General features: G+C 45.3%; 2 protein-coding genes across 2 annotated transcripts in view; one reads left to right on the forward strand and one right to left on the reverse strand.

Moving 5' to 3' along the window:
- LOC128270587 (uncharacterized) overlaps positions 1-551 on the forward strand; it is a 10,973-nt gene extending 10,422 nt beyond the window's left edge. The window contains exon 3 of the mRNA XM_053007998.1: positions 6-551. Coding sequence (XP_052863958.1) covers positions 6-551 — 546 coding nt within the window. The remainder of the gene's footprint in view (positions 1-5) is intronic.
- Positions 552-1,854: 1,303 nt separating this feature from the next.
- On the reverse strand, positions 1,855-14,192 carry LOC128272995 (dynein intermediate chain 2, ciliary). The gene is made up of 10 exons (XM_053010898.1): positions 14,145-14,192; positions 13,723-14,050; positions 12,461-12,574; positions 9,556-9,698; positions 9,051-9,489; positions 4,568-4,645; positions 4,042-4,495; positions 3,762-3,887; positions 3,458-3,691; positions 1,855-2,041 (listed from the first exon to the last, which is right to left on the reverse strand). The coding sequence occupies exons 1-10, from the start codon at positions 14,190-14,192 to the stop codon at positions 1,855-1,857; spliced, it is 2,151 nt and encodes a 716-aa protein (XP_052866858.1).
- Positions 14,193-21,365: the final 7,173 nt, after the last annotated feature.

The raw sequence follows: 21,365 nt of genomic DNA on the forward strand, positions 1-21,365 counted from the left end.
CGAAGAGCTGCATCGGGCAGGTCCACAACGGTCGGCCGTTCTACCGGTATCTGGGGCGCCACACGCCGCCCTGCTGCATGGAGAAGCTGAAGGCCACGTTCCGGCACGTTCGGGACGAGTTCGAGAACGTGGGCATCCGGTACTGGCTGGACAACTACGCACTCAAGAACGCCATCGAGCAGAAGACGCTGTCGGGCGATGCGTACGAAATCGATCTCAGCATCAACGGAGACGACATCCAGCGGTCGGTGGCGCTGCGCAAAGCGCAGACCAAACCGTACACCGACGAGGAGGGCTTCCACTGGCTGAAGGCCACCGACGGGCACTACTTTCGGGTGCAGTTCTCGAAAACGAACGCCATTGCCGTCAACCTGCTGCCGTTCGATCTCTCCAACGGTGAGCTCGTCCGCCCGAACGGATTCTACGGCTGGAAGGCGCGCAAGTTCTCGGTCGAGTTCCTGCACCCCATGTCGACGGTCCTGTTCCTCGGGAAGCCCATCATGTGCCCCAACAATGTGATAGAGTATCTGGAGGTGAAAAACGTAAAGTAAAGCGACAAGTGAGACACCAGAGCAACTCGCAAAGTGATACGACCAATGACCACGGTGACGGACCGGAATAGGTGATGAGCCGCCTGTAGCCGAGTGGGGAGTTCAGTAGGTAGCGCTAGGGCAAGTGATAAATACGCTTAGATGCTTGTGTAAATAGGTAGTTTTTGTGATTGCAACGCTGCAAGTGAAACGTAAACGACACCAATGTGCGACCCATTATTGGCCAGCTTCAAAGTTTTGAAATTGCCCTGTATCCTGTATCTTGTTGAAACTGGCATAGTCTAACTCACACTGTTCGGCCCATTACCGTTGTTTTAGCCACGGATGCTTACAGTACTGGGCACATAAGATCCCAGAGAATCAATAGAATATGGAGCTGCTGTTTAATCTATCGAACTCACTAGCTTAATCCTGTTCAACATTCGACATGTGATTTAGTGAGATAATAGCACAACCTATCAAACTGTTAGCCGGTGTTCCACGTAGAACTAGGATTGAGCAATAGCAATAGTATTTACTGATGTGTTTTGCAATTAGTACTAGCAAACGTTACGGTTATCAGCTGCTCGCATTCGGATACACATTAATTTAGTTCGATGTGAGTGCAACACCGTAATCAATTAGAGTCCAACGGAACATAGGTAGAACCATTTGCTAAAGGAATAGTGATTGTTCATATAGCAGACTCTCCCTAATATAGAGCGCTAGGATTCTACGGTTAAAAAAAATATGGTACATTACCCAGCTCCACGCTTGTACATTTGAAACCGTCGATATTTCGACCTACAGTACCCTTTTAGGCGATCATCAAGGTTTATTTCTTAGAAAACACCAATCTCTGTTGAAAACTGCTGCATTAGGGGCAAAAGTAATAGAAAGTTTGATGCCAATTAAATGGTCTATTGACTCATGTCGTATTTTGCAACCGTTGTCATTAAACGAATAGGAGTATCAATCATCTGCTTGGCAAAACTTTCTACATTCACCCGAAATCATGCTCGCCATGTTAGAACTGAAAAAAACTTAAGCAACTTTCCAATATGTTTAATCTACCGAACACTGTATAGTTACCATCTTAATGCTCTCAACAGTAGCGACGATGAAGAGCTGAATATATAAACTCCGAGAAAGCACATCGCATTGTGTTTATGTTTTCTCTAGTCCCTTTCGACGGAAATATCCATCCCATATCGGGCCTTTGTTATGTTTTATTCCAGCACAAGACACACAAGATTCCAACAAATCACAAAAATATCCTTTTCCACAGCACAGTGGTTTAACAACGCTTTTCAATTTGGCCTCTTTAGTTTGATGCAACGGTCGACACAGTTTCCTTCACCGTTTCACCCTCCGGCAGCTCTCGAACGAGCGACAGCAAACGGTCCAGCTTCTGGCTTTCAAGCAGCTGTGGATCGACGACGCCCGCCTTTTTCCCCATCTTGGTCTTGATGCGAAGGTTCGGCGAGAGCTTCAGCGTGATCGTCGTTCCCCTGAAAGAAAGGACAAGCGCAAAGATGTAAATTGCGGAATCGTGCCCAACAAAAAATGGATGCCGTTGGCACAACCTGGGAGAGAAATTGACGTAATTGAAAGAAAAGCGACAAAATCGCTCCTTCATCTAGAAAGCATTATGTGTAAATTCTTCGTTATTAGGAGACCGTAGCGAATGATAAATGGTAACGATAAATCTTCCGCTTGACAGAAATGCAGAAGTCAATAGAAGCAAAACAAACAGAGCCTTCCCTCTGGTGGACGAAAACCCAAAATGAATCTTCTAAATTGTTTACCCTCAGTAATCTATTTCGCTTGGAACCTGCTTTTAAGATACTCATTCTTTGCCTTTATTTGTTTTATTGATGATTATTATTATTGATTCAAATGACCAACGCAAAGGCATCGCCAAAACGTCCGTCTGGCACAAAATACAACACACTTCAAATCTTAGAAATCCTCTTTGGTGTTGAGCCTTCGTCGTCAAAAGTCAAAAGTTTTGAACGCACCGCAATACCACATACAGCGTGCGCCATTCCAGTTCCGAGGCGAAGCCCAATGACATCCCAAGGAAGCCTTAATGGCAAAGGTTCAAGCAGAAAGGAAGTCGCCCGGAAAATGTTAACATCAATCATCGTTAGCCATTTAATTAAAGGATTTGATAAATGGTCCCTCCTGGCGCGGTGATGAGTATCGCACATCGTTGTGCGTTGTCGCCCGTCAAGTCGATTATGGCGGGAGGCTTATGTTTATCAATTATGCTTAAAGTAAGTTAGTTGTTAACAAATTATTTACACACGAAGAGCGTTCGGAAGAACCGTTTGACTAACGCTTTATGTACCGGCATCGAGAACATACGGCACTGAATGAGTAACTTCTCTCATGGGCACAGGTTTAGTGCGAATCGTTATCTTTCGGTGAAATATTAGACCTCGACAAAGAAATGCCATAATGACTTTTTCAACAGCCGTTGGAGTTATTCTAGGACAAGTTGGACTCGTTCTCGTTTCCTCGCTTGATTCCTTCCTTGATGCCTCAAGATTAAATCATTCTGTAGATTCCCGGGTCCCACTCTGTGACGAATTCAAGTGACTCTATGACACGGTTCCAAATCAAAAGTAAACTCTTTTTCCAATTGTCAACTAATATTGCAAGTTTCAAAAATAAATTAGCTAAATAATTGAAGAAAAACATTGCGACACAGGCGGGATTACTTGGCACATTAAACTTATTTTATGTGATGAGGTTTGCCCGTTTGACTGTGCTGACAAAAGTTGCCATTTTTTAGGAACATTCTACACTTTTCCGAGACAAGACACAAGATGAAAAGTGGCCTCGTTATTTTTCCCGCAATCTACTCCCGAAATGGTCCCTTGAGGACCTTCACCGGCGCAGCAAAAGTTCAAACTACTTACTTATCGTCGCCAACGATAATGAACGGAAGTTTCTGATTGAACGCTAGCCGGGAGAGCTTGTTCTTGCGCTTCGAAACGATCGCTTGGGTGCAGATAGCTTTGTACTTGTTCACGTTCAGGTCAAACACGAAGACCTTCCCCTCGGTCGTCACGGCCGCGAAAACGGTGCTTGAGTAAGGGGCCCACCTCACATCGCCCACCGACGACCCGAGGTCAAAGATGAACAACGGCTCACTGGAAGGAGAGAGAGAGAGTGAGGCGCTTCTATTATCGAACGTTGGCAACTGAGCAATTGCATACTTACGGGCGCATATCCTCCCAAATTTTCACCCTCCAGTCGCCGCTACAAGAGGCAAAGATATTGGAATTGAACTTATTGTAGTCCATACGGTGGACGGGCAAGTAGTGCGCATAGTAGGTCATCAAATATCTAAACAGGACACCGAAGAGAAAGAGAAACAAAGCACGGAAGTCAGTGAGACGTTAACCCGCATAATCCCCCCATTGGACCGTAGCAGGACACCGACATGAAGCGTGTATCGGAGCCAATCCCGGGGCTAATTTGGTTCCCTTTCCGAACTCACTTGGAGCTGTACGCCGTGCTGCACTTGAAGATGTAGCCTTCCTCGGTGCCGACAAGGAAAATTTCCGTGTTGTGCGGATGGAACACCATGCAGGTGCCGCATCCCTTCAGCCGAAGCGCGCTGCCGTCCGGGCCGCAAATCTGATCGATGTCGAGAAACAGCGAGATGATCGTGGTGATGGCCAGCTTGTTCTGCATCAGCACCCAGTTGAAGACCTTTCCGTCGGCCGACACCGAGAAGAAGTTGATCTCACCGTCCTGCATGTCCGGGCCCCACTTGATCTCCCACACGCACTCGGCATGCTTGCCGTTGACTCCGTGCGAAATGTAGACCGGATCCTTGGTGCCCACCTGCAGGTTGTAAACGATCACGTTGCCATCGTACAGCCCGATCGCTATCAGGTACGGGTACTTCGGGTGTATGTCACAGCACATAGCCCCGCTCTCGGTGGCAACTGCAACGGAAAGGACGGATACCCGTGACATGCGAAGGTTGCGAAGGATGCACACGAAGCACGCTTACTCACTGCGGTAGTCCGGAAAGGAGGGATTCTTGATCGTGAACAAACAGACGGCACCTTCCGCGTTCTGCTTCATGAAGTCCACTAAAAGTAGTAAATCCACATTAATTTTTTGTATCCATTTTTTAACACCAAATTCCGTCTGTTGTGGAGCATGAAGCGTTCCTTTTAGACCAGTTTTCGAATTAAAAAATAACTCTCGTCTACGGTGCTATCCCGTCAATAGTGATTTTAGTTTTGAAGCGTCTGTACGACTGAAAAGACGAAAAGACGATATCCGGGAGGAAAACACGAGTAGAACGCATTTGTTCCGTGTTGGTCTATTGCTAATCGGTAATCCATTATCTATGGTTAGTGTATTGTGGTTGCTTTAGGTCAGTGGTCTCAAACTGGTGGTCCGCATGCGGCCCGCGCACAGTAGGGATTTTTTATGGGAAAGGCGGACATATTTGTTTTTAGGAAGAATCTATAGACTTTTTTTTACGTTTTTGTTTTCTTTGCATGTGTTTTGATTAAATTCGACTTTTTATGTGTAATGCACGCGTCCAAGTATATTAAATAAGCTTTTTTCGTTATTTTAAGGTTTTGAAACGCCTGAGCTATGCAATTTTAATGACACTAAAATCTTTTAATGCACAATCTAAACGCCTAGGTTATGCAATCTGCATTGCACCAAAATGTTTCAATGGATAATGCCCTGCAAATGCGTAAATATTCTGCAACCAGAGACCAGGCGCCTCCTTATCCTTCACGATTTTTTTCTTAAAATAAGCCTAGCGGATGAATTGGCAAGTATATGCCAGCAAAATACACTGGAAATAGTTTAAAATTACTTAAACTTTGATTGTAATGCCTAGTTTAGTTGCGTCAAATCCCGCCAAAAGTTTGCTGCATTACCAAAGTTGAAAAACTGTATTTTTCCTAGTTTTTTTTTATACAGTTTCCCGATAAAAATGTACCAGCAATGCAAACCGTAAACGTTTGATTATTTCATATGAAAGAAGGATTCATTGCCTTTCGAATGATGTATAATACAGGTATATTAGGTATTCAGGTAGACTGTGCTAACGATCGCGTTAACGTAGCTGATAAAAGTTGGTTTTAAAGAGCAATTTTTATCACTTTATTGACTTTGACAAATGATTTCTCGAAATCAACGCAACATGGAAGGCTAAAAATACGGATTTGTCATAGATAACTTATCTATGTTAGGCTAATATGCCTAAAACCCTCAGTTTTTAAGTTGACTTATGAACGCTTTTTTCCCATAGTGCCGCGGCCACGTCCGCGGAATGTATAATTACGTTATACTAGTCAGGATAGTCAGCAAAAAATCACAAGAAAATGTTCTTATCGGTTCAGCTGCCGGCACAGAAGTGACCGATACGATTTATTTCAAATTCAAATCAAATGAAAGTGCAAAAAATTCAATCAAAAAAAATTTCTTTATGTCGTACGGCCCGCTGACTAGCTGTTACTTTCCAATACGGCCCACATGCTAATATGAGTTTGGGACCACTGCTTTAGGTGATAGACTGGTCACGTGGAATGGTCTTTCGGTTGCAGTTGTCAGGTTCGGTATGCTCAATTCTTAGCATCATTGAACATTAAATTTTATGTTAAAATTTTAAAAAGAGCAAACCGATTGCTGAGATAGAGATACTTCCAATGAATAATAACCACTCACTTCACTCTGGCGATAGCTTAAATATTGAAGCAATTACGTGATTTGCGATTCGAAATGTAATTAACACGAAAAGCCATAAGAGTCAAACCTACGCCGGTGCTAACGTGGCCACGCGACACGCGAAGATTGCAGGCCACGTGTAACCGTGCAGTGATTTGATTCAATATCTCGATTCTCTTTTTCACACACGAGCAAGCACCCCCCCAATCCCGGACGTTCATGGACTTGGCGTTCGTTCGTCTATTAGTTCGAACGAAGCGTGACCGACCGCAGCGAAAATGTGTAGAGTGTCATAAAACCAGAAGTAAAATTAATTTGAGCTTTTACTACCCTTTTATTGGCCGCCAATGATCCAAACCATTGGAAACCATTCGACCCGCGGACCGCCTAACCGCCCAAAAGTAGGTGCTCCAGAACGCATCGACGAGACGAGTGTGTGTGGTTGCCGATTCTTTTCCGGATCCATATAAACCTCTGACATGGGGAACAAAACGGGGTGAACGGGGCTGTTGGCGTTGGTCGTTGTTCGCAGTTTTTAACGGAATCGATTTACGGCAACGGGACGGCAATTTTTTGTTACGATCTTCGTGACATGTGCCGGAACGGGCAGTCAAGAGTTGGCGTGGTTCAGAACAGAGCTTCAGAGTGACCACGCGCGAAGATGAGGCCCGCCGCCAGTAGACCAACGTGGCCGACATCTCGCTCGGTTTTGGTTTTTCATAGCGTGGACACAATTGAAAATGCCATCCCCTCACGACACATGGTAGCGACTTAATGGATTGTGAAGCCATTTTCATTTCATGATCTCATAAATTGCATTTCTAGCAGACCATGTCTCTGCTGGGGTAGAATTGAGACGGAAAGTTCTTGATTACAGAACATACGTCTGGTCGACCAAAAAATGTAACTTTTCTCGATGTTCTCAACAAAATTCTTTGAGACCGTTCAGAACTGTTCACAAAAGTTCGTATAAGAAGTAAATTAAAAACTATAACAAAAATTTTCATACGCCATTTTATCTTATAAATTGGGATAGAAAAATGTGACTATTGCATAAAATACTAGGCTGCTCATTAAATTCGGAGCCTCGATAACAGAGGGCTACGATACGACAACTGCTACGAGTCTAATTTTTTCTTGTCATATTGGTACACTATTCAAATGAACGTATGGAAAGTTTCATTTCAATCGGTCACTTACTTTTTTTACAAGCCTTTTAGTATCGACAGTATTTTTGTCACGTCACAGTATTCCTTAGAGCTGCTATGACGTCATCATTTGATGAAAACCGCTTTCCGTGCAGGATTTTTTTTAGGTTTGAAAACAGATGGAAGTCGCTAGGGGCCAAATCTTGTGAATAGGGTGGATACTCCAACAATTTGAACTTTAATTCATGGATTTTTGCCATTTGTTGCACTGGGTGCATTGTTCCATTTTTAGCGAATGCGGCACCCATTTTGCAAACATTTTTTAAGAACTCAAAACTTCAGTCAAAATACTGGTTATACTGCTCAATGAGATGGCTAGGCCTTATATTAAATCTCTTTCAGTGGTTCGACGATTTTCGAAAACGATATCCTGTATTTTTTCTACGATTTGAGGTGTTGTGCCTTTTTTCACGTTTTTGACATGGATCGTCTTAAAGGCTACTACGACCATGTTTAAACTCAGAAAACCCTCTTTTAACCCCCTAATTAAAGGTGAAGAGTCCTTATACACTTTCAATATTCGTTCATAATTTTTCTTGGCTTTTAAACCTTCCAAAAATAAAAATTAAATCACTGCACATACTTGATTTTTTCCATTGTAAAAAATACTGTAACATGTCGATACTGAATGGCTTGTAAAAAAAAAACATCAAAAAATTAAGCGACCGATTGAAATGAAACTTCACATACGTTCATTTGAAGAGTGTACCAATATCACAAAAAACTCAGGCTCGTAGCAGCGCTCTCTGTTGTCGAGGCTCCGAATTTAATGAGCAGCCTAGTATACTAAGGCAGCCACAGACGACGCATTACACGAATACATCCAAATTAATTAAACTATCGAAGAGAGCAACAAATCATGATTAAATGAAGTATAGACATCTACTCGGTTGCCTCGGATGAAGCCACATGTTTGCCAATTATCACCAACTATCACGTGCCCCGCAGTGTCCACACCGTGCTGTCACCGAGAAAATTGAATTGTTTCCGACCTGCCCTGCCGAGTTCCAAGTATGAATTTTTGTAGTTCAACAATTCGAACTTCGATGCAATCTCGTTGCATAACTTTTCCCGCAGTCCACATCCTTATTCGCCGTTAGCATTATTGGTCTAATCGAACATCAAAACATGCTACCGCAGCACGTAATGGAGTCATAAATAATGGAACAAACTGAAGGCGTGCATACCAATGTTTCGGTAGCATCTCCGTGTTCGGAAGTACCTACGACCAAGTACGGGGCGGCGGCGGCGGCGGGGGCAGCAACACTGACACAATGAGCCAGTGGGAGGTCACGAGCAGTTCCACAGCATGGAATTACTGCTACGTTGGCAGCAATAAAACATACAAATGTTTGTCACGTCCTCGCCGTCGTCGTCGTCCGACTCTAGCCCGCCGGTGGACACCTCGACGTACCGGGCGGAACATTTCAATCAATTTCTGGTATTATTGATTCCATGCAGTAAATTTGTGTGAAAATTTCGCCCGAGTGTGGTCCTCCGTCCTTACACGGACGTTTGCAAATGCTGCAGCCCCATTCTTGGGGGTCGTTAAAGTGTGTCAGTAGTCATCGCTCGGTGGTCACCCGGTACTTACGCGTGCCAAAGCAGACGGCGAACAAATCGTAGTACAGCGTGTTGAAGCACAAATCGGTGACGCACATCTTCTTCGTCTTCTCGTACGAAAACTTCCACAGCGGCAGCAGGGTGCCCTCCTCCTCGCGGAACTCGTCCGACGGATCCTCCCAGTAGCGGTAATCCTGCGCGATCTCGTCGTAGATGTTCTGGTTTACCATCCGCTCGATGATCTGGCACGCCTGCAGGTATCGCTTGTTGAACTCTTCCGCTTGCTTGGCCTTCTCGTCCTTCCGGGACTTCTCGTCGCGGCGCTGCAGTCCCGGCTTCTTCTCCTTCTCGCGCTCCTTCTCCCGCTGCTGCTGAGCGTAGTCCTCGATGTAGGAGTCGTAGATGACCCACTGCAGCACGCTGGCCCCGTGCGTCGATCTGGGCGGCGGAATCGTTTGCGTATCGACCGACTGTGGACCGACAAACCCTTGAGTGGTGACTACCCTCAGGGAGTCTTTCACCGAGCGGCAACTTACCCGCGATGGGTTCGCGATGGTGAGGGCAGCACGTTCACAGAAATTGAACTGATTGGTTAGCTTCTTCTTCGGGGCTTCCTCCTCCTGTGGGGCCTGCACTTCCTCCTCCTGCTCTTGGCCTTCGCCCTCCCCGTCAGCTTCATCTGCGTCGGAACCCGGGAAAGATTGCGAGAAGGAACAAAGTAACTACAGATACAACACCCAGATAACACCACAGAACGTTATCACACCGGCGACCCACATCGTTGGCACGGGACGACGCACATACGCGAAAAGAAAAAGGCTCTCGGGGTAAACGAAAAACCATCAACAAGTACGGAAGGCTCTCTAAGGCTATCTGAAACAGGAAATACACAGTTGCTCGGTAGCACCAGAGCAGCATTAGAGTGCACTGCAGCACCGCGGGGCGCACCAAGAGCTTGCGAGGATCAAAAGAGCGGAAAGATCTATGGAAGAACTTTCGGATCCACCGCCAATCAAGCCATCGTGAAGGTTATGCAACTGTGGTACTCTAAATGGCTTGAACTAAACACAGTGTGGCAAGAAATTTCCAGTATCAAAGCAACGAGAAACAACTTTCAATTTTATCTAGCCGATTTAAACCTTCAAAACTATGTAGAGATAATCCAGCAAGTTCCGTTACAATACGTTTTCAAAATTGAATATTTGATTTTCTTAGCTCATTTTGTCCAAGCGCCGGAAGGCAACACGCTTCGTAAAACTTCCACTAAGTTTCTAAATCACGCCACAACCACGCCTGGGCTACAAAAACTTTGGAAATCACGCTAAAAGCTTGCGAAAAGATTTTCGCACATTAAGACCGGGTATTCAGAAACGAAAAAGAACAGGGAACGAGTGTGAAGTCCAACGACGGAAGGCAGGGACGAATGGAAAAGTTCAGGAAATGGACCCCAAACATTATCAAGTGATCGAAAAGACTTTATCCATCAACAACTGTCCATTCTGTGTGTTGAATCATCTGCCGTTTTCGATCGATTCAGCACCATGGGACTGAAAACTACAGTGAGGTGGCAACGTGAAAGTGATACACTTAAATTATGTCATAAAAATCACAAAAAAATCTTGCTCACTTCCTGCAGTTTTAATAACATATTACAGTAGTAAAGTTACAATGTATTTAGTTCAATTCAAATCTTGCGCCTTTCTGTTTGATTACGACCCGAAGTCGCTTTTCGAAAACATCACACGCCGCACGCACGACTTCGTTCGGCATTTCATCCCAGATTTTGACTAAACGATTTGTAAAGTGTCCAAACTCATATGCTTTACGTCGTCTAACTTTCCTAGAATGTGTCCTCAAATACTGAAGTCGAGTGGGTTCAAATCTGGAGACGATGGGGGCCATTCAGAGGAACTGATAAAACATGGCAAATTTTGTTTGCACCATTTCTGAACAACCAATGCTTTATGCGCAGGTGCTGAGTCCTGTTGAAAGCAAAAATCTGAACACTGTTGAAAGCTTTTTTTCGGCTGGTACATCACGAAGACTTCCGCCATAGACACGATCATTTTGCTTGTTCAAAGTTGCCTCTGAAGTAAAAACTGTTCGTCCGAAAAAATTATCTTGTGAGCAGCGTGCGTCTTCAAGAGCATCCGAGATCTGGCAAACCTGTCGGCAATATTTTTGAGAAATAATCCACGAATCCTCTGTTTCTTAAAAGGGCTATATCCAAGATCCTTTTTGATTATGTTTTGCATGGAGGTGTGACTCATTTTCATCTCACGTGCCATTTTTCTTCCCGAGCGGGCCGGATTTCGTCGAATACGCTCCTTCACCGCTTTGATTACCCCTGAAGTCCGTACAGCCCGTTGTTCCCCCGGTTTCTTTTTGGGGACAACAGTACCAGGTTCCTTGAACCGTTTGATGGTCCTGTACACGAATAATCTGGTCAAGTTCAGTTGTGACAGCTTCCTCCATATCTGAATGTTTGTGATGTTTTGAAGATGCAAGATTTTGATTTGTTCTCTTTAAGAATCCATTACAATTTTCTGGTGAACGAAACACAAGCTTATCATGACTTTATCACGTATGAATAGACTATAACATAGTACTTTTGCAAATAGTAAACAAAGATCGGACCTATAGCTGTAAAAATTAAAACGATGAGCACTCGAATGAGTGTATCACTTTCACGTTGCCACCCTGTAGAAGAAAAGCTTCAAGGACGCATTTTGGAAAACACTGACGGTGGAAGGTTTAAGGAGCATTCATGTAAATATCGAAACCAGATGTTGGATTCAAAAACAATTCTGTTGTTCTAGTTTTATAGCTTCAATACGGAAACTTTGTTGCCATACTGTAGAGTTTTTACATCGCGACCTCTGCACTTTTGTAGTACCTTACAAAGAACATCTGATCGAGTTGATTAATTTAGCAAAGTTCTGTTGTTGGTCAGTCCTCTCTCGATGGCACTGCATTTCAGAATAGCACTAACCGAAAATTGTTGATTGCTACATACTTTTAAACACTACAAAATGGACTTTATTAGCGAAACATGCAAAGCACACGAGGAACGTCAGGCAGAACAAAAAATCATTGCACTTGCTACTAAGATGTACATTACCTGTGCAGAGCAATACAATTCCATCTGGTGTACACTATCTATAGACACTGCACTCTGACACTATAGACACACTACACTTTATACACTACGGTTGTGCTCTATTTACATTCAACTAAAATGGGCTAAAAAAGGAGTCGAAAAAACTATACCCAATCATACGGTCATACTTTCCTACAGGTTACAGGTTATTTGTTTAACGTTGCCAGATAGAGAACAAATTACTTTCATACACACTACGATATAGTAAACAGGAGAATAGCCAAAAACGGAAGTCAACGAGGTAGCGACAAATTGTGGGGGGAAGAAAAGTCGTATTTTACCTTCGTCCCGCTCACCCTCTTCGCCATCACCAGTTTCCGGTGTGTCGGGCTTTTTCGGTTCCTCCTGGTCTTCGGCGAGAGACTCCTTCGGTTTGTCCAGCGTGACGTTTAACTCTTTTCGGGGAGTTTTTTTATGTTCGTAATGTTCATCATGCAGTTAAAGTGAGATCGGGTGAGCTTAAACGTATGTAAAGGGTTTTGTTTTGTTTCGGTGTATCTTGTGTGGGTGTGTGTACGTGTGGAACATGATCAATTCACGTGACATTGTGAGAATCTAAACGAACCAGAACCATACACTAGTGCTGCAAACGCGGGAGAAAGCCCATACCGAATCTCCCATTTCTTCACATGTTACTTTTTTTTAAGTTTTTTAATACGTTTTTAATTTATGGCTCAATATAGGTAACGAAATGGTGAAGAAAGGATCATAAAAATGCTGTCAAAACTGTCGTTAAGAGATTGTGTTTGCTCGACTTGAATGTGAACTTTCTCCCTCGTTTTTTCGACGGACACATATGCATTTGGCGGTCGAATTTGGCACGTCCGACGTTGACGAGCGAACCAACGTACCGTTTTGCCCTCACTTTCTATTACTGTACATGCTTGAAAGTTTCCAGCCCACTGCTGGTAAATAAGTTATCTGTGTTTAATAAAGGTCTGTCAAGGCGGATGTTTTAGAAAACTGAAAAAAATGGTTTATATCATGCCATTGACGAGCCATGCAAAGTGAAAACAAAACGAATAGAAAAGGTATATTAAGGCACGATTACACCGGCAACACTCTTGATGCCATTGAACACTCGAATCGGTTCGAATTACAGATAATGCAAATCACCCGGATATTCCCTTCAACAGGCATACAATCGAAATTCATATGTGATCCTAGTTAGTTAAGTTAGTTCAAAACTTAGTTTATCAATTTTCAACACTAATCAGCTTTTAATTATCTTGTATTCTTCAAGTATTGGGCATATTGAATGAAAGTATTGCCGGGACGGACACAGTAATGCATTGCCAGTGTAATCGCACCGAAAAACGCTCCTTTCTCACGTTCCGAACAGCATGTCCACAGTATTTTCTGCTTTTAGCAGCGAAAACTCTTTTTACGTGAATCAATCAACACTTCGCCGCTCGCCGTCGAAAGCTCGCAACATATTGAACGGAGATTTTAAACTCGCTGACCACACTTCCGGCGCTTACTTCCGGCGGCATTTACATAGCGACAATCAAGAGAACCAAAAACACATTTTTCGTGTGATTACCGTCAGTTCCTTTGCGCGAGATTTGCTCCTTCGCCTCATCGGTGTCCTTGTGGATCGAGGTGCCCTCGAACTCCAGCAGCGTGATGGTGTTTTCGGGCGGGGGAACCGGCAGGAACGCGCCTTCCCGAAAATCGTACACGACCAGGTTGCGCGGGAGATGCCGGTTCTCGGTCGACAGCAGCTTCGGGATGTCCTCGCCCAGTTCCGCCTCGGTCAGGTCGAGCTGGTCATCCGGCTTGAGCAGCTGCTTCGACTTCATCCACATCTCGAACTCATCGTTGTCGACCGGCTCACCCTTGCCGAGCTTCTGCATCGAAGAAATGCGGTTCTGTGCGGAGCGAATTAAAGTGAAGAGCGAAACGGAAGTGTCAGTAGTGATCGGGGGGGGTCTTCAACGCCGTCCATCCAGCGAGCGGTCCTACTTCGCTGCCATCACTGTCGTAGCTGACGAAGGATGCTGGAGACGCCATCTTCGCGCGGGTCTACTATTCTTTATCTACTGGCCCTGGACACCAATTTCCCGTGATTCTACGACCGATGCGAACGCAGCCGGAGTGCGGAGTGGTCCAACACCCAGAACTCTTTCCCTAACGAGTGCCCTGATGAGACTGACTGCTAACTTCGCCGTGTGCATTCAATTTCCCACCTGCTTCGAACCTGGTCTTTCAGTCGCAAAACACAACTCGGGCGACAACTTTTTCCAAACTATGCCTAACTTTTCGTGCCACCCCTGGACGCGGTGCGACCCATCAGCCCTTCTGCTCTGACCACTTGTCTGTGTCATGTTTAAACGGTGTCTTTCGTCCGTTTTTTTTTTTTGCCGCTCCGCTCCGTGTTATTTCATGTGTAGCGGCAGTCTGTCGTGCCAAGATTCCATTGGCACTGCATATTAAAAATATATAATTCGCCTCTCTTTCCCCTAGGGACCCCAGAGGGCGACCCCGGTCCCATTTGGGACCCTGACAGTGGTGGTGCGGTGGTGAAGCAACTGTGGAGATAGCGGTTAAGATTAAGGAAAAGTTTTCAACTCCACCAATGGGACCAATGCACGAAAAACGCTCCTTTCTCACGTTCCGAACAGCATGTCCACAGTATTTTCTGCTTTTAGCAGCGAAAACTCTTTTTACGTGAATCAATCAACACTTCGCCGCTCGCCGTCGAAAGCTCGCAACATATTGAACGGAGATTTTAAACTCGCTGACCACACTTCCGGCGCTTACTTCCGGCGGCATTTACATAGCGACAATCAAGAGAACCAAAAACACATTTTTCGTGTGATTACCGTCAGTTCCTTTGCGCGAGATTTGCTCCTTCGCCTCATCGGTGTCCTTGTGGATCGAGGTGCCCTCGAACTCCAGCAGCGTGATGGTGTTTTCGGGCGGGGGAACCGGCAGGAACGCGCCTTCCCGAAAATCGTACACGACCAGGTTGCGCGGGAGATGCCGGTTCTCGGTCGACAGCAGCTTCGGGATGTCCTCGCCCAGTTCCGCCTCGGTCAGGTCGAGCTGGTCATCCGGCTTGAGCAGCTGCTTCGACTTCATCCACATCTCGAACTCATCGTTGTCGACCGGCTCACCCTTGCCGAGCTTCTGCATCGAAGAAATGCGGTTCTGTGCGGAGCGAATTAAAGTGAAGAGCGAAACGGAAGTGTCAGTAGTGATCGGGGGGGGTCTTCAACGCCGTCCATCCAGCGAGCGGTCCTACTTCGCTGCCATCACTGTCGTAGCTGACGAAGGATGCTGGAGACGCCATCTTCGCGCGGGTCTACTATTCTTTATCTACTGGCCCTGGACACCAATTTCCCGTGATTCTACGACCGATGCGAACGCAGCCGGAGTGCGGAGTGGTCCAACACCCAGAACTCTTTCCCTAACGAGTGCCCTGATGAGACTGACTGCTAACTTCGCCGTGTGCATTCAATTTCCCACCTGCTTCGAACCTGGTCTTTCAGTCGCAAAACACAACTCGGGCGACAACTTTTTCCAAACTATGCCTAACTTTTCGTGCCACCCCTGGACGCGGTGCGACCCATCAGCCCTTCTGCTCTGACCACTTGTCTGTGTCATGTTTAAACGGTGTCTTTCGTCCGTTTTTTTTTTTTGCCGCTCCGCTCCGTGTTATTTCATGTGTAGCGGCAGTCTGTCGTGCCAAGATTCCATTGGCACTGCATATTAAAAATATATAATTCGCCTCTCTTTCCCCTAGGGACCCCAGAGGGCGACCCCGGTCCCATTTGGGACCCTGACAGTGGTGGTGCGGTGGTGAAGCAACTGTGGAGATAGCGGTTAAGATTAAGGAAAAGTTTTCAACTCCACCAATGGGCAATGCTCCTCGGTTTCGGCGTCTCGCCGAACCTCATCGTTCCAATTTGCTGTCGTCGGCCGGGCAAGTCTCGAACAGCAAGGGCCAGAGCAAAAACCGTCGCTTGAAACTGATGCGGGCCTACAGATTTGCCAAGAGGCTTAGCATATTATGGTGTTCTGGGCGCCTTATTCCGCTTGGTTGTTATTGTTCTGAATTATGCTTTCAGCTTTCAGCGTCGGTCCCTCGTGGGACGACCAGAAACCACTCGAGCCGAAGCACCGGGGGAAACCTCGACCCCAACACGGGCCGGGAATGAGTCGTAGCGCCACACTCGCTCGCTGACGACAACAGATAAATCATAATGTAATGGATTTCATTTTATATTTGAAAAGTTTCCGTCTGCCGCGCGGAGCTCGGCTGCGGCAAAAAAAGGTGGAAACTGGTTGTTTTATATAATTTTTCATGCTCAATCTTCCCTCCACGTTTTACTTTGTTTCTCGGTTCACTTTGCTTTACATAAGGCTCGAGGCTCGTGAGTAAAAACCGATTACGTTGTTTGGCACAATATGGTTCTGGCGGACGTATCCGTGTCGTTTGTCTTCTTCGTTTACACGGAACCGCAACCGTGTGGCCGTGGGCCAGAAGTTTATCAGATCCAGACCCACTAGCCGTTACTACGATGCAGTATGATGGCATCGATTGTTCAGCAAAGAACCCGAAAAAACGGAGTATATTAAACTAACAGTGAAACTATGTTCACTAATGATCCAATTGTTTTGGTTTTCAAACAAAAATTAAAGATAAAATCTATATTATTCAAGTAAATAAATCGAATACCATTTATTGCATAAAACGAATCGATTAGTTGGATGCATGGATGATAAAAGGATTATAAAATAGAAATGATCCATGACATTACATTATTCTATTTACGTTGAGTACTCATGATTCCGAAAGTTGTTTGCAAAGCCTGTCTAAAGCGTCTTATTATAGTTGTTTCGAAAACTACCAAACCGATACAGCTTAAATGTTCACCAAACTCTAAATCACGATGGAGTTGGCTTGAGCAAAGGCAAATATTTTAAAAAGCTGCATTCTACTCATAAACTAATAGAAAAACGGGCCGAATTATTTATACTTCCCAAAATCCAAACAAGAACGATACCAGAAAACATTTCAAACTTTGTTCAATTTGAAATTCTATAAAATTCATGAACTGACAATTTCTATAAACTTTTTAATAAGGCCAACATTGGCCAACGAACCAACAACGGAACTGATACTGTAAAAGAAAACATTTCCGAATGTGATATTAGATTAGACCCTTTGTACTTTGTAATTTAATAGTCTACACCAACTTATAAACCCGTGAATGTAAAGAATGTAAATTTTTCATTGTATTAACTTTATACTTCCACTATGGCTAGTGAGTTTTCGCCACTTATCTTTCTATTTTCGCCACCCAAAAGCAACCCTTTCCTTGGACATCTCAAGAAAACCGTCTTTGCATAACTTGCGAGAACTCTAGCGCCCGAAAAAGCTAGCTGCACAGCTTCTTCGCATTTCGGAGGAGACGCCACACGGAATTCCCTGACCATGAAGTAAGGGGTCTCATAAAACCGACCGGTGATGTCATTACTAACCATAACTTCATTTGCTCACGTTTCCCACCACATAAAGTTTTGTATAATAAACACGGCACACCGCACACCGGCCGCCAGCCGGCCCCAACGGCGTTGCGCCTTCGACCGCGCTGCGCCATTGTTGGTGTCGAGCCGTGGTTGCCAACTATCAACACTAACCACCAGAAAAGAAAACACATCCTTTCCGTTGCATCCTTTTCCGTTCTACCCTCACGGGACCTCACCGGACCGCACCGTAGAGGGAGATGGAATTTAATCATTCGTTTTGCTATTGCCTCAGCCACTCGAGGCGAAGTTTAAGCATTCTTTTCACCTCCTCCACAACACCGGGGGCGCTCATCCCCGGGTTGTTCCCCTGAAGCAGCCGTGGGCTCCGTGCGATCCCAATTTTTCCCAATCGTTGCGCATGCAATGCGGTAAAAGTATCAACGTATAATAAATTCCGCAACAAGTTTTTCTAGCGAGCCAACAGCGTGAGACTACTTGTGTTTCTTGCCACGCGTACTAGCCTCAGCGACCTCCTCGGGGACCTCCGGGCGTGTCGGCCCCTAGAGTACGCAGAGAAGCGATTTCCGATGGCGACCTCCGACTATGATCAATAGTTATCTATAGAATCCAGATCCTTCACACCGCAGGAAGCAAAACGACGCAACCGCATAGCCGCTGTGGCATGCACGTTTTTAACAGGACACGCTTTGTTTGACACGCGTTTTTTACGACGACCCGGACGAAACATGCGGAGGGTAAACATAATTAACCTTCCCCTAGAACGCGAACGCACCGTAGGCCCGAAAACATGCTTCTCGAAGGTTATTTCCACGGCTATAATTTATCAGCCGGCTCTCGCCCGGCCCGGCCCCAGCTAGGCCCCTTTCAAGTGCAAAAACAAAATCAATTTTCCACAGCGCCCTTGCAACTCTGCGGCCAAATAAGGCCCATCAGTGGTGGTGCGAAAGCAAGCCACATTCTTTATCTTTAAACATGAAAAATATTTGCCAAAGGTCGCACCTGCCTGTAGACCGGTAGGATGCAAAATAAAATCTCAATCGGAATCGAATTTGCTAAAGTAAAACGGTGAAAGGAACACTCCTAGCCTATAGCCACACTAAATATCGCATGGAAAAGATATTTTACAAACTAGTATTTCACGAGTTTGATGCACTGCAGTGGCCACGGACATTATAAACCTGCACAAGGTTCTTGTCACAACTATTAAACACAACTAGTAAAGTTGCTGCTACTTAAAAAGACATACAAATGAATTTGAAACAAGCAAACAATCCTCAACCTCAGGTATTCTTTCCTGTGTACGGGTTTCCTTGTGTCCCTACCCTAATCCTTCAACTTAAATACACTTAGTCCTGCTCTGAATGGCAAATAAAGCACAACAATGACCAAACTTTAAGCCCACGACAAAAAAAGGCGACATGTTGTTGTTTTTATGCCTCTTTGCACCAAATCTAACGCAGCTCTGTAAACGGCGACGGATACCCAGAAAAAGCCACGCCAGAACGTACCGGAAACTTTAATATACACCAACTTTACAGCGTCCGCAAGGCGAACGGAAAAACTTTGTCAAGCCGATCACTCCAGCAGAGATAGCAGGACTAAACTAAAAATATGAAAACTAATCTACGATCGTTTATTCCCCACCAGCACCAGCCCCGGCCGGGGGGCGGCGATGGACACCTCGCGGTGGCTCGCGGATGAATCGCGTGTACCTTGTTGCACAACAACAACAACAACAACAACTCCAACAACCAAAACAAGTCGAAAGAATATCCGTTCTCCGCCAACATCACCTCCTTGCGTCCTTGCGATCTGTGCCACGCTTCGATTCTATTTGGGGATAACAAAATCACTACCTCTCGTTCCTCCCCATTGTGCCAAGCGCCGTGAACAATCCTTTCGTTTCTACGACGAAGGTGGCCGCCACTGTGGCACAAACACGAAGCAGGATTGGTTTTTTATTAAAGTTTTGTTTACATTTTGGTCCGCACTGTGCTCAGTAGAGGGCTTTCGTTTTCCATCAAGGCCAGAGGATTTTAACGTGCCCTATTGGACTTCGGATGCTATGGATAAGGTCATTTATCAGACAAGAAACATAAGCGAACAGACAATCAGTTTAACTACTAAACGATTGAGCCGTTCACGAAGGAACAATCGTTTTAGTGCAGTTCTCTGTTCCTTGGTACACTTTAGTAAAAGCTCCCGCGAAAAGATAGTATCTGTCGTTGATTTGATTTCCTTTTGTCTGTCCACAATAAGAACACTTTTCCTCATAAGAACAGACGTCCTAAACGGTACAACGTATCGTTTCTTCGTATAACCCTTAAAAATGGAAGAACACCATTCGGCTCTCGACATGAAAACGATGAAACGATGGCGATGTTACGTAAGCAGTTCGGAACGGTTCCGCATTTGGCAACACACCACCGGCCAGTGATGTCACCGAGACAACTTCATCCTTCTCATTATAGCGAAAAAGTAGGAAAAAAGTCAGATCCATCTACGTCAGGTCTAATGCCACAGTCTAATCAATCCCGTAATGTCCTGGAAGCATGCAACCGATACACTTTCTGGCGCCTGCTTTGCTGCGGGTCCATAACGGAGCTTCCAACTTTAAAAAATACATAAATCAAAGCCAAGGCAGTCACGCCGGAAACCACCCTGGCCTTTCCTTTCGGAAAACCGAGAAATCTGCGTCGAACTATGAACTATGAAAAATTATAATGACATGCACCGTGTTACGTCTCTGTTTCAGCGGCATCCTGGCGGCGTCTGAGGTATCTTCGTTTGTGGACCCGTCGGTTTTCCTTTTCGGTTTCCGTTTCCGTTTCGCTTATCGCTTATTTAGTGGAGGTGCGGCAGACAGAATCCTTTCCAGAGCATGTGCCGTAGTGTGCCGCTAGATAATGAATTAAGTCGTCACCAACCGGTTTGAATCGTTTTCGCGTTTCGGTCACCAATCGGCAACTTTTTTTCCGGTATTTCCAACCCTTCCACACAGAAACAGTGTTCCTTCGTATTCGTTACACAATCTGTGACGCGGCGGAAAACAGCACAACACACACAAACGATCGAAATAGACCAAATTTATGTAGGACACTCCCGGTGGGTGATTAGAGCGGATAAACTTTTGCGTCAGACAACACGAAACACAACGGGGGGTCAAGAAATGTGATAAGCACATCTACGTCGCGAATCGAATAAACACCCGTCAACCGATGAAGCCTTCTGCGATGACACGCGGGTTGGATAAATTTGCACAATAGCCTGTTGGGCTGGGCGTTTCGAAAATAGCAGCACCTGGCCAGCTCGGCCCACGAAGAGAACGATTTTGCTGAACACTGCGCGTTTTGGTCTGCCTGTCCGCTAGGTGATCGGTTTTCAATCGGACTTCATCAGTTCGCCACTCGCCAGTTTGCCTAATTATTTTACGGGGCTTTTTACGTCAACCTTCAAGTGCTGCAAACGACGCAAATCCTGCAGCAAAGTGGCCCCCTTCAGAGCGCGGCTCGACGGCTTCATCGATCTTTTTGGCTGTATTTTTGTTTTTCGCAAATATCAGTTTTCGATTGCTGTGTTTATGGGATGTAAATAGCAACCCGGTTGCCGAAGTAAAAGTACCGAGTGCGTAACCATGGCTAGCCAATGAATGCTGTAAAAACTACACCGATTTCCTGCATGCATGCT

Source organism: Anopheles cruzii, chromosome 3, assembly GCF_943734635.1.
Source record: "Anopheles cruzii chromosome 3, idAnoCruzAS_RS32_06, whole genome shotgun sequence".
Lineage (NCBI taxonomy): Eukaryota > Metazoa > Arthropoda > Insecta > Diptera > Culicidae > Anopheles > Anopheles cruzii.